Genomic DNA, 14,219 nt, shown 5'->3' on the forward strand with positions numbered 1-14,219 from the left:
AATTCCTATATGTTGTTATATCAAACAACCCATAGTGCAAACTGTTCACTAGGTCCACTCAAAAAGTATTTAGCAGCAAGAACAAAAGGTCTGCTTTATAAGGTACTATACACAAACCATTTTAGACTTTTTGCCATTTAGGCCTGAACATCTTTTTTTAAGGCAAAATTAAAAAAAACTTGAAAAAGAAAATAAAGATAAGAAATTTATCTTATGAAAAGAATTAATTTGCAACAACAATTTTTAATTCTGTATATTCTCTTATTTATAAAATAAATTCTTATAATCTATAAGGATCCCTTAATCTATAAAAAAAATTATAATATATTAGAATTCTAATAACCTTTAAAAATCTTTATAATATATAAGAATCATTATAATCTATAAGAGCCCTTATAATCTATATAGAAAACCGTAGGCTGGAATATCGCGCAATTTTTTAAACAAATTAGAGGCATGACTGAACTCAAAAAATCTTGTTTTCAGGAAACATAAAAAATAATGAAACAGTTTACAAAGCTTGAAAAACTTAACAAACTACAAACTACATATACTTAAACATTAGGAAGTGCAAACAATATCACCTGTATTGAATAAAATTTAAACTTTCTTTATTTTTAAACTTAAAAGATTGCAAATTATATGAATCAGGAAAACAAGTTGATGGGAGTGAATTCCAAAGTACTGATGTTCGAGGAAAAAAACCAGATGAATTATTCTTGTCTTAAGAAAAAGCAAACACTCTCTGATTGCTTGGAAGAATAAGAATTTTTGAGTACTTAGAAAGAGTCACCGTTACAGGATGAGACTTAATTAAATGACAAGTATAAGTTTTAGTAGATAGCACAAGAGATGCTCTTTAGAGCAGGGCTCATTATAGTATTTATAGAAAAGAGAAAGAAAAGCAACATTACAACAATGTGACAATGGTTGAAGGTTGGCTGCAAGAGCAGGTCCAACTATGTTTATAATGCATTTTTGCACCTTGCCTAAAAGAGAAAGGGCATCACTCAAAGATCTACTCCTGATATGGCAACAGTATACCATAAAAAGATGGATTTGAGATTAATAAAGATAAAGAATAGAACCCAGAGTAAGATTGTGAGGAGCATAATAAAGAGATGCAATCTTAGCTCATGCTAATTTTGCAATAAATTTGATATATGTTTTCCAAAAAAGATTTTTCAAGCTCAAATGTCCCCTCCAAGCAATCAGAGAGTGTTTGCTTTTTCTGAAGACAAGAATAAATGGCAGTATCATCACTTTAGATGTGAGAATTTCTGAGAGATAGTTAATGCAAATTAAAAAGAGTGTAGGGCCAAGGATAGAACCTTAAGGAACCTCTGAAGTTATAGGAAATAAAGAAGAGTGCTGTCCATTGAGGACAACTTTATACTACAATTGGTAAGGAAAAATTCAATAGTTTTTAAAGATGTTACCTGATACACTGTAAGAAGAGAGCTTGTGCAGAAGGCTAGCATGCCAAACTTTATAAAAGGATTTTGAAATGTGGAAAGCAATGATTTAACCTCTCAACATTTATCTAATGCATGACAAAAGCTATTGGTTATTGTCGTTAAAAAATCAGCTGCAGAACGAGAAGATTGAAATCCATACTGATGATCAGAAATTTATTAGACTCAAGATGAGAGATTAAGTATTTGTTAATTAACGATTCAAAAACTTTGCTTATGATAGGAAGAAGACTAATAGGACGGTATTTAGACAAGTCAGATTGCTCTCCAGAACTTTTGGAAAAAAAATTTTATTTTTGGAGAAATATGAAAAGTATTGTCATTATTAAAATATTGTAAAATAAACAATATAAATAATATTGTCGTTATTATACTTTTAATTAATTGTAATAAATCATAATTATACAGTATAAAACTATTATGCAATACGAAATGTCATAACAGTTGATTAAAAATAAAACAACCTTAAGAAAAATCTCTATTCCGAAAATGGCTGTAAAAACATAATCACAAATTCCGCTAATCTAAAAAAATGTAATTGTAAAATATTCATCTTTATGATTTAAATACTTTTAATACTATAAAAGCAAGTAATGGTGTGTATGTAACCAAAAAATAATGTAATTATTTTGTTTTCATAAATTTTAAATTTTAAAAGTTATTTTGGTTTCATAAATAAGTTATTTAGTTACCAATAATCTAAAAATAATTAAATATAATAAAACAACTTAAATATAAAAAACTTACTTTATTAGGATAAGAATAAAGATTTATTGGATCTTCAATTACTAGCACTAATGAACGAACGGATATAATTGCAATCATTACTAAATCAAAATATTTTGACCGGACTATTGCACGGCAAAGCACACGAAACCTAAAAATATAATCCAACCTAATGATTTTTTCTTTTTTTAATTTGTTTAAAATTTAAAAATATTTAATAAATACCTATTTGTAGAAGAAAAAATAAAAAGAGAAGAGTCGCTGAACAAAATAAAACTATGAATAGAGTCTTTTTTATTGACAATACTATTCTTGAATGTCTTGAAAAATCCTTGTTTAGCAATGTTTAGTTCAAAATCATCTAAAAATAAATTTTATTTTTTGTTTAAAGTTGCATAATTAAATTTAAAAAAAAATCAAGATATTTTTCTTAGGGGTCGTCCATAAAGTACGTACGCTCATAGGGGGGAGGAAGGGGGGTCTTCAAAAAGCGTACGAAAGCGTATGGGGGGGGGGGGAGGGGTTGAATATAAAAGTACGTACGCACTAATTAAAAAAAGTAATTTTTCTTAATGCTTGTATTTCTAACTTATCACCACTCACAAATACTTATCTATAGCTAGATGTTTTTTAATAAATAACTAGATATTTTTGAATATAATAATAAATAAATAATTTTTTTTAAATAATAAAACCATGACCGTCACTATGAAATGACAGTTGAGGAGGGAGGGAAGTATACTTGCCCTTAAAGAAGATCTAATTACAATTTATTTTTGGAAACTTTAAAGTTCTTTTTACGAAAGGAACTTGAAAGTTAGTAAAATTTGTTTAAATTTAACAATAAAAACGTAATAAGTTTTAATGGGTCTGGTAAAAATGTTGTGGGTTTTTAGTTTCAAATAAACAGGCAGGAACGTTTAAGTGGCACCTCATAGTTACGTTTGAAGCGTTTTATAAATGTAACATCTCACATACTTGGTTACGTTTATTAGTTATTTAGGAATAGGGAAAGTTTTAATGATAATGCACAATTATTGTATTTTCTTGCGATATTCAAAAAGATTTGCTTGCGACGGTCAAAACAATTGTTTTGACTATATCCAGCCTGGATAGTTTTTTCACAGTTTTTTGCATACCCTCCACCTATGTTGTTGTATCGCAATTAAAGTATGAGATTAATTACCGCGAGGAAAACAAATTTGTGCTCAATCTTATATAAATACGAAAATTTTTTGTGTATGAGTTCTTATTTCTTAAATATAAAAAATGTCACATTACAAAATTGTATCATCTTATCTAGGGTAATTTTTTTGATAAATATAATAAACAAAGAAGCTTGAGAAAACTGGAGATTATAAATTTTTGAAAAGTATTTGAGCTAAAAAAATGAAAGTAATCAATTTAGTGTTTGAAAATTTGAACATCAAGGTGACAGTGAGTGTATAAGAAGAGTAAGGTTTAGGAATACTTCGTGCTACCTTTGGCTCAGGAATAAAAATTCCTTCAGCAGCATGAGACATTACAACTGGACCTGGTAAAAAACGTTGAGGAAAATATTTTTTCCAGGAACTTCGCCAAGATTTACAGCAACTCGGAACATCACACTTAACGATCATTAAAAAATACTGACTTTGTCTTACGTGATTTTCAATCCATTTTGAATCTTGCTCTGGTATTGGTGACAGTTGGGAAGGTTCAACATATTCAGCACAAACAGAATAGTTATCAATTACTATATCAGACCATACCTCAGCTAGAGTTTCTGCAGCTTTAGCAAAATTTTTTTTTTCTAAATCAACGTCAATTGTTTTTCCAGATGCATTTAGATGTGTCCCAAAATGATCATGTGGCAAAACCAATCCTGCTAACTCTCGACTCAGCGGAGCCATACGCCGTTCAACCCTGTTATATGCTGAATAATGAGGTGCATGAGTTCCTGTTAGATAGACATCCAAATCCCATTTTATAAATCTTGCAATTGCAACTTGCAATGGTTTGGGAAACCTTGGATTTTCATCAGGGCCTCCATCACATGCAACAACAAATATAGGTTTTACCTGACCTTCTGGAGTACAAATGTGAAGCTTAAAATTTTCAATTGAAACAAGACGCTCCAAATCACGGCCATGAGTAAAAGCAGTGCTGCTATCATGCTTCATAGATCTAATAGCAATATACGTTGGTCCAGAATATGACACTGCGTCAGCAAATTTGTTTGGATCAATAATACAAGCTGCATAAACAGACGGTATAAGTTTATGTCTGGAAGCCACTAAAAAATCATGATCTGGCAAACGTACTTGATAATCAAGATGCATCAAAATTGGTGATTGTTTTGTTGCAGCTGCTAATCCTAATGGTACTTTGGCTTTGTCGTCTAGACTTAAATAAAAGCATGAATCTGGACCAAACATTGAACAAATTTCATCCATGTATTGCATGCACGCAAATGTAAATCCAGCATCGACATGCCTATCACGGGCTGTATTAGCAGTCCTGATCAATTTCACAGGAACTGTCTTAATGTGACGTATTCCCTCAAGTGTGTTTGATCGCTTAGGCATCAGTCTTAAATAAGTTGCAGATCGCGATAAACAATAACCCAGTTTTAGTAGGCTTTTATTTAAGTCATCAAGTGTCTTACATGAACGTAACTCCTGCGATCTTCGTCTATCGCTAGCAGCGGCTCCTATTAAGAAGATCTGGCTGATCTTCAATTACAGCTGGTCTACCATTTTTTTCTCTATTGAATTTAGAAAGTTTTGATTTTAAGTGGGGCGTGTCATCAACGATATCATTAAGCGTTCGTTTTAAACTTGCTCTCCGTTGTCTTTGACGGATTGCCTCGCGTTTCATTTTTTTAAGACGGGTTTGTTTTATTTTTATTTGCTTTTCAACAAAAATTGATTTTATTTTAAGTTCGTCAGTTATCAACCCTGCACGGCGCACATTTACCAATGTTAACAGCTGCTCTTTTAACTGCGAAATTTCAGTTTGAATTTTCTCTTGTTGGGGAGTATGAGGTTTTTGCGGCTGATCAATCGGTACTTTTGTTTGTGGTTTTTCACTTTATGAATATCAAATTTAGAAGAAGTAGCTAGTGTTTCATCGATTATAAAATCTATTTTGTCTGCTTCATCGGATGTTAGCAAAGCTTCTGGTCCCTCATCTGATATTTCGTTTATGAGAGGAAGCTTCACTGCAATAGATTGATTCTTTGATGTTTTAACATTAGACCAAAAAGACATCAACTGACTTTTGCTTTCCATTGTGTTTCGTATGAGTTCTTTTAAAACTGATTCATACGTCAATTCTTTATGCTTAACTTTATACCAGAATCGATTAGCTTCTTTCTGTTGCTCCTGTTTACTTTTTTGTGGCATAGCTTTTGCTACTTGTTGGTAAATAATGTTGTACTTTTCATTATTATTCATTTTAATAATTCCGCCTTCAAACTAATTTTTAACTATTTAAAGCACAACTTAAATTTACAAGGTACAATAAATGCAAACGGGGTTGTTTGTTTAGTTTTGAAACAATTTATAGTATCTTATTTTCATTATAAAATATTTTTTACAAAATAAAATTTATAAAATTGTAAAAAATACTTTTTAAATAACAATTTCAAAAATTAATATTTAAAGTTTAACAATACTTTAAAACTTTAGCTTTTAAAGTTGTTACCCTTAACAACACAGTCATCGCGCTAACTAATTAAAAATTAAAATATGAAGAAATTCCAAAATTCTTTTTATACTTCATATTGTTTTTGAAAAGTATTGAGCAATTATTTTAATCGAATGGAACGTTTTGAAATATAAAGAATATCACCACTTTTTGATGAGTTAATATTTTATTCATTCCCGGCGTACTATATGGATGATTCCTAATATTTAAATTTCTAAAATAATGTTGTGTTTAACTTATAAAGAGAAAAGAGGGGGGGGGGGGGTCTTTCAAAAGCGTACGTACTTTTCAACGGGGGGAGGGGGCTAAAAATTACGCATGGCAAAAGGGGGTGGGGGGTCAATTTTTCGAAATTTTTGGCGTACGTACTTTATGGACGACCCCTTATATAGAGATATTTTTCAACCAAAGTTAAAGGGTTGTTTGTTTTTTTGCAATAATATTTTTCAGAAAAGAATAAATGTAAAGTGTAAAAAATTGTGTGAAAATGCAGAAGAAGAAAAATTTTTAAATTATTCTGGTCATAACGTTAACTGAAACTGATGTTAATTGTTAACTGTTAACAATAATTTTAAAAACATTGACATATATATCATATAAAGAGATAGCTAATAGAGAAAACCAGCATGCCTAAATTTAATGAAAACTTTAAACATGTTAAGAACAGTAGTTATATATATATATATATATATATATATATATATTTAGAAATAATATATATATATATATATATATATATATATATATATATATTTATATATATATATATATATATACATACATATATATATATATATATATATATATATATATATATATATATATATATATATATATATATATATATAAAATAATATACAAAGAAAATACAACTTTTTATGGTACTTATAGTTTCATGCCTAAAGGCAATCCTCAGCCATGTATTAGAGTTTATTTGAAAATATAAAATATAATATTATATTATATATATATATATACATATATATATTTACACATATATACATATGCATATATATATATAAATATATATATATATATATATATATATATATACATACATACATACATACATACATACATACATACATACATACATACATACATACATACATACATACATACATACATACATACATACATATATATATATATATATATATATAAAATAAATATTTTTTACCTGCAAAGTTTAAAGAACTTTTAGTGCTAAACAAATTTTTTTCATTATTGAATTCATTACAATTTGTATTGGTAATTTTTGGTAATACATTAGCAGCTACATCTTTTGACATTTCAACATCTTTGTTAAATTTTAATTCCAAGTTATTTACTTGAATAATATTTTCTGGATTGAAATCACTCTTTAAGTTCTAAGACAGAAAAATATCAAGAAAAAAGTTCACAACTTTATAAAACTTATGTTTCTATAACTAACTAGATTGATACAATTGGAAAAATCATGTCACCCTTGTTTTTGAAAAAATAATTTAATAAACATAAAACTAGCTTAACAAGTAGCTTAACAAGTAACTTAACAAATAATTAAATACTTTTTCATTACCATTTTATTAGTTTTGTAGTGGTAATAGGGCAGTATTAGAACACTTCTAATTATCTTGTCTTTGTCTAACTCAAAGACTTTTCTTCAAAGTAAGTCTTTGAGTTTGAAATCTTCCATTTCCACACTAGTACTGATCTATCTTGTTTAAAAAATTTTGTTTTTGAGTTAATGATATTGAAGGAGTGTTAAGTGAGAAAAATGTAAGTACTCTTTTTAACTACAGTGTCTGCACTTTAACTTGACTACTAAACTTTAAAAAATGTGAAATTACAATGAAACTAATTTAACTGATGATCTTGGCAACAAGTAATAAGAAAGCAAGGATCTAAATGTTCTTAGAAGATCAGGATCTAAATGTTCTTAAAAGATAACTAATTAAACAAAGCCTACTACATCTTCGATGTATTGTTGAAATGCAGAGGGACGTATCATTACCCAATGTATTGTCTATAAAGCAATCTGCTTTATAGACATACATTTAGGAGGAGTCTGCTTTATAGATAACACATTTCCAATGTGTTGTCTTAGATAGCAGATTTAATTTAAACAGTGAGGACAGACCAAAGGGAGCATATTATAATCACTCCAAGATTGGATGACTTGACTCCAGCTGTTTTACAGATTGATTTAAATCTTTATTGCTGGCTAAACTAAAAAAAACTCCTGGAACACATATTTTAACTTGAGACAACTTATATAAATACATTTGCATGCTTAATTGTGAGAAAAAAAATCGAATTTGTTGCACTTTCTTTGAACTCCACACATTTGATGCAGTTATTGGATGTTACAAGTTTCGTCTTATGAAAACCCAGTGAAGAAAAATATTCCAAAAATACAAAAACATTAAAGGAAAAGTGGGAAAGTACATAAAGCTCCTCGGCTTCCAAAAGACCAGTTTCCAGTATTGCTTAACAAATAAAATTAAATAAACCTGGTTGTGAAAGTATGAGGATAGATTTCAGAAAAACTGGATTAAACCTATTTGGTCAAAAACAGGTGATAGATAAACTAAAATTCTAAAAGATCATTTACAAATGAAGATGTCACTGTGGAAATAGGTTCGCTTGTCAGTAAGTCTTTCATACAACATTTAGTTAAAGAAATGATTCTATACCCTCATATAAAAACCAACATAAAGTCCTCGTTGTCCCAGAAAAAAACACCAATTGATGTTGCTATTATGCACACAAATAGAAATACAAATGAGACAAAGCAAAAAATAATTGCTGTAAAAAAACCTCAGCTATCCACTCTTAAACAGCAAATAATTAAAGACAATCTATCGACTAACTCTAGCGCTGATAGTTTGATAAATGATGCATAATTTTTAGTGTTTAAGATAATAATTTGGTTTTTTTGCCATGGTCATTTACAACCTGACTAAATTTGTAAGTTAGTTTCAAGCTGTAGTTTTAACATTTTTTGTCTTGAAAACATGTTATTCAATATCCATATCTTTGTGAACATTTCTACAACTAACAAAAGTTGTTATAACTGTACCAGTTATAACAACTTTTATCACAATAGAATATTTAGAAATCGAATGATGTATGTATGATATGATATTCCAGGAAAAAATTTTTTATAGAATTTATATAAATTTATAAAACATATGGCTCTATAGAAACTCTATAAAATTCTATAGAAACTTTGTTAATTTCTATAGAAATTCCTTTAGAACTTATTTTCTACTCTTTTTTCTATATATATAAAGTTTTATAGCAAATTCTATAGAAATTAATAGACATACTAAAGAAATTTTATAAAAACTCTATAGAATTTTTATAGGCCATATGTTTCAAAAGTTTATATAAATTCTACATAACTTTTTTTCCTGGGATAAGTATGATAATAAAGGTACTAAGATATAGCCTTTAGAAATAACTTTTAAAGTAATATCTATAATATAATAATATAAAATCTTTCAAACTAAAATTTTTATAACAAAGAATTTCATCACTAATTTGATTTTAATTGAAAGCCTGGTGCGCCCTAGTACCAGGCTTCTTAATGGTTTCTAATGTGAAGGCAGTTGCAGTGTGCAATATTTAGATTATAATCTCAAAACAGGGACAGCTGAGGCTTCCACTTGTGCAGTAATAGAAAATATAATACTAAAAAAATGTGCAACCAGGCTGGTTTCAACCATAACAATTATGTTATAATTTTTAAATAATGTATTAAGATTTCTAATAAAAGTTACTTAATTGTAAGAAAAATAAAATTGATAAACATTATTTTTAATTATCATTTATTATTTGCATTTAAATAATTGATATTTTTAATTAATTAAACATTTACATACAAGGCAACAGAAAATGAAATAAAGTTAACAAATGCTCAATGTAATATAAATTAAAGGAAATAACTATTTAGTGTATAAACTATTATATTACAAATAACTATTTAGTGTATAAAGAAAAGTAAATAAAATAAATAAACTATTATATTACAAATAAGAAAGTGTTGTAAAGGTAAAAGCTTTTTAAAAAAAGTTTTTAAGTAAAAAACTAAAATTTTGCATATTATTATTTGTTTCTTTCTTTAGAAACCTTGAAATCATTTAATTTATATGATGGAAATACTGGCTGATGGCTTCAACAAGAAGTTTGTTATCGATAATGTTTTTCTTTAATAATGTTGAACTCATTTAATCTATATGCTGGAAGTACTGGCTAATGGCTCCAACAAGAAGTTTTTTATCGATGGTGTCTTTTAAATGTTGTCATTAAAATTTGTGGTAATTATTTTCATAAAATTTTTAGATCTAAGCCTAACATAATGATCACATGACAAATTGTTCTCTTTCAAATGTTAACATACTCACTAATTCATTTTTTTTAAAAAGAATTTAGATATTATATAGATACTTTGAAGTAAGAACATTAGAAACTGCTCTGTAAGAAAATCATCCAGACATCCCAAAATTATGAGAACACAAAGTTGATGTCTCCACAAGGTTCAGCATAAAAAAATGATTCAATGCTCTATTGATTTGAGAAAAAGCTGTAAATCAAATTTGTCTAAAAAATCGGATTAAAACTGACCCTTATTTACACCCATAGAAAATTATAATTCATCTTCTATGTTTCAAAACCCAAGAGTTAGACAAACCTGGGATTTCCATAATTTTGTACAATATATTCTATATTTATAAAGAGCTGTATATAGAGCTGTATATAAAGCCACAAGTATAAGTATATTATAGAACTATTAAAATACTATTAATAAGTTCAAAATTCAAAATTTAAACTATTTTAGTTTTTTTTGTTACCTTTTGATAAAGAATATTTAAAAGACCAGAATTCAAAAATTGGAAACACAAAAAGATTTTAAGTTAGTATGCTTGATAAAAAAAACAGTTCCTAAAGAAAAAAAGAAAGACAGCACACTAGTCCAAAATGGCCCAAAACTTGAACTTTCCAAAGAAACCCCTTGGGTGGATTAAAGTACACATGTAAAGTACACATTAAAGTATCCCTTGTGGGTGGATTAAAGTACACATGTTCCCATTTCAAAAAATGCAAAAACTAAAATCAAACTATTTTGTCTGAGAAAGAAAATTGATTTTGACATTTTAACGTTTTATGAAGAAATGCCGATTGACATAATTATTGAAAAAAATGATTTTGATTCATTCTAAACTGAAATACCACCCATGTTTCTAAACGTAGCATATTTGTGTGCTGGAACATTCCGTTATTATGTGTATAGATTTAGGAAAACCCTTAGTTTAAAAAAACATTAGTGTACTAAGTGGTAGTTGTAGAAATTTTGTTTGATTATAACAAAAGCATAATATTCATAATATTGAGTCTTTTTTATCACAATTAAGTTAAATGATAAACACTAAACAATTTTAATTCACATTTATTCTTCCAAACAAATAAAAATCACATTGATTATTCCTTTTTACATTCTACAAATGTTTGCTGTTAAATTCAACCACTGATGCTTCCAATATTATTCCATATTCTGAGTGATGAGAGGGCCTTTTAAATCTAGTCCAATGAAAACTGAAGCTGTGATGAATAGACTCAGTTGCTTGTTTGCTGTAACGCCCCAACGACTCTTTTCTTTGAGCAACGAAGTCTTGAATGTGATAAAAAACTGAATGAACCTTTGGAGTGACACTGACCATTGTAAGTTGAAGATAGGAGCCTTTAAAGCTGTTGATTTTATCAATATAGCTTTCATCCAAAGCAAGCTGTCACAACAGAATCAAATTTCCTGAATGTGTCAATGATGGGAAATGTTTCAAGAGCGCAATTTTTCTCTGCAAGCTGTTGCAATACATAAATGTTTTTCAAAAGTTTGTGACAATCATTCCCAGCAAATTGACCTCCATGAAAAAGCTGACATTTGATGTGAAGAGCTGATGGCCACTCATCAGCCTTTGACTAGCGGTCCTTCAGTGCTTTGTAGAGGTGATTAACAATACCCAGGAGTAGATGAAGTTCCATTGGAGGAATAACATCTAAGACAAGCATTCCATCTTCCACATAGATAAGGGGATCATGAATGACATTATTGAACTGCGTTGCTTTTTTAGATCCTTGCCAGCATTTTCAAAGGCTTTGAAACACTTCCGTAGTGTTCCAAAAGTGCAAAGGTTGTCTTTGAAGGACAGATTCTTGGAGCCTATATCACACCATGTGCATGGATGGGTACTAGCATGTGACTGCAATCCACACAGGATGTTAGCTACTTTCATGTCACATGAAACAAAGTATTTCACATTGTTTGGTATAATTAGGTTAAGGATTGTTCTCAGATTTTCATAATTTTCTGGAACATCTTCAGTAATAGCTACAAGAAACTCATGTTTAACAATACTGTCCTTTCCAAGTTTAGTAGTCAATAACTTTCTTTTAGGTGGACGGAGAGGTTGAGATGATAGATCTTCCTGGATTCCAAGGGTGATTTTAAGAAAACCGCCACCTCCATTATGGTTTTACTATATGATCAGTAAAAACTTGTCATCTCTTCAAAATTTCATCTGTAAATGCAGAGAGGTTTTTGCAGTGGACCACTGTTTGATGACTGATTTTATTCTGATCATGTCACCCAATTGTTGCTTGGGTGAAGTGATCAGAAAGCTGCTTACCAAGTTGAGAGAATTTCTCACAAAATTTGGTCTCAACTATTTTGGATTTTGACGCCTGATTGAGAGTTGTAGCAAGTTTTTTAATTCCAGTATTTGACAATCCTGTGTTAGATTGCACATGCACTAAATCTTGGGCAGTCAACTCAGATTCTTTTTTGAAGAGTTCCTTTTGACATGCAGGGCATAAAATAGAGTAGAAGAGAGAAAAATGAAATTGTCATTCTATGTAGAATTTTCTTTTACTTTTCATCAATTTGGTACAAAGGTAAGTATTATTGTATTCCTTTAAACAAAGGCTTGTCCATGGGAAATTGATAAAAAATCATAATACTAGTTTTTTGTTTAAATTCATAGGTGAAATTACAAATATATCTGTATTATAAAAAGTAAAATAAATCTCCCAAAACAATACCTTGTGTTATAGGCAATGTTCTTCCACCCCCAGACCTTCTTATTTTGATGGTTTCATGGGTAAATGCATCTTTTGAAAGAATTACAGATGATGCAATCTGCTCTCTAACCTTCAATTTTTTAGATGCAAGCAGCTTCATATTCTTCCTGAAGGTAGATTTACTGCAAGTGTGCGGAAAACCTCTTCTAATGATTGTTAAGCAATCTGCACATCTTTTCTCAGATTTTGATGATGATGATGATGATGATGATGATGATGATGATGACGATGGAATGCTTGATGTTTCCAATGGGGTGTCTCTTGTTTAGCTTGAGGTGGCCAATTTTGCAAATGAGACAATCACAGTCTTGGCCTCTTGTTGAGGGACGGGTTTCAATTTGGTCAAAATTAAAAAGACTTGAAAGTGTCACATTTTCGCCATTGTGCCTTTTTTGAAGGTTAACTCTTCAGCAATCACTAACTCGCAAGGAAACCTTTTGATCGGCAAAATCAATTTCATCAGAAAATATTTCTTTGACTCGCTCAATCAAGAAGGAAGTTAAAACTCTTTCAGACTTTCTCATACAAAGAAAACAAACATTTTTTCTGCAATCATCATGGGATTTAGCTGAGTTAGGCATTTTTAATGAAATAACTTGATTTGACACAATTCATATACTAAAGCAACTAAGGGTCAATGCCTTTTCCCAAAAAAGAGAAAAAAACATTTTGCCAGATTGCTACCCTTATTATGACATTGTGCAACCTACAAATTTAGCATTTTTAGCTTATTTCAAAAAGCATTATTTCTGTCCAGTTATAATTACTAATACTTTGAACTTACAAATGAGGTGTTTAGAAATATACATTGAAAATTTTGGATCTTTGAATATTAACATTCTTATACTAGATTTTTTAGGAATGAGTGAAAATCTTAATAAAAAGAAAGATTTTTATAAACTTTTAAGCACTATAACATAAACACTTAAATATGCTATTAAATATGCTACATATAGAAACATTTGGATGGTATTTCCAGTTTAGAATGAGTCAAAATCATTTTTTTCAATAATTATGTCAACCAGCATTTCTTCATAGAATGTTAAAAATTGAAAATCAATTTTCTTTCTCGGATGAAATAGTTTGATTTCAGTTTTTGCATTTTTTGAAATGGGAGCATGTGTACAATAATCCCCCTAAAGGGTTTCTTCGGAAACACAAGTTCAAGTTTTGAGCAATTTCGGAGTAGTGTGATATAATAAAACT

The 14,219-nt window shown here is 29.2% G+C and overlaps 1 protein-coding gene across 3 annotated transcripts in view; it reads right to left on the reverse strand.

Annotated features, from left to right (window-relative positions):
* Positions 1–14,219, reverse strand: part of LOC136077124 (voltage-dependent R-type calcium channel subunit alpha-1E-like) — a 196,415-nt gene that overhangs the window by 84,674 nt on the left and 97,522 nt on the right. For all 3 annotated transcript variants that reach the window (XM_065791765.1, XM_065791766.1, XM_065791764.1), the window contains exons 17-20: positions 7,072–7,261; positions 2,427–2,562; positions 2,223–2,352; positions 1,940–1,999 (exon numbers count right to left, since the gene is read on the reverse strand). In XM_065791765.1, the coding sequence (XP_065647837.1) occupies positions 1,940–1,999; positions 2,223–2,352; positions 2,427–2,562; positions 7,072–7,261 (516 nt within the window). The remainder of the gene's footprint in view (positions 1–1,939; positions 2,000–2,222; positions 2,353–2,426; positions 2,563–7,071; positions 7,262–14,219) is intronic.

Source organism: Hydra vulgaris, chromosome 02 (genome assembly GCF_038396675.1).
Source record: "Hydra vulgaris chromosome 02, alternate assembly HydraT2T_AEP".
Taxonomy (NCBI): domain Eukaryota; kingdom Metazoa; phylum Cnidaria; class Hydrozoa; order Anthoathecata; family Hydridae; genus Hydra; species Hydra vulgaris.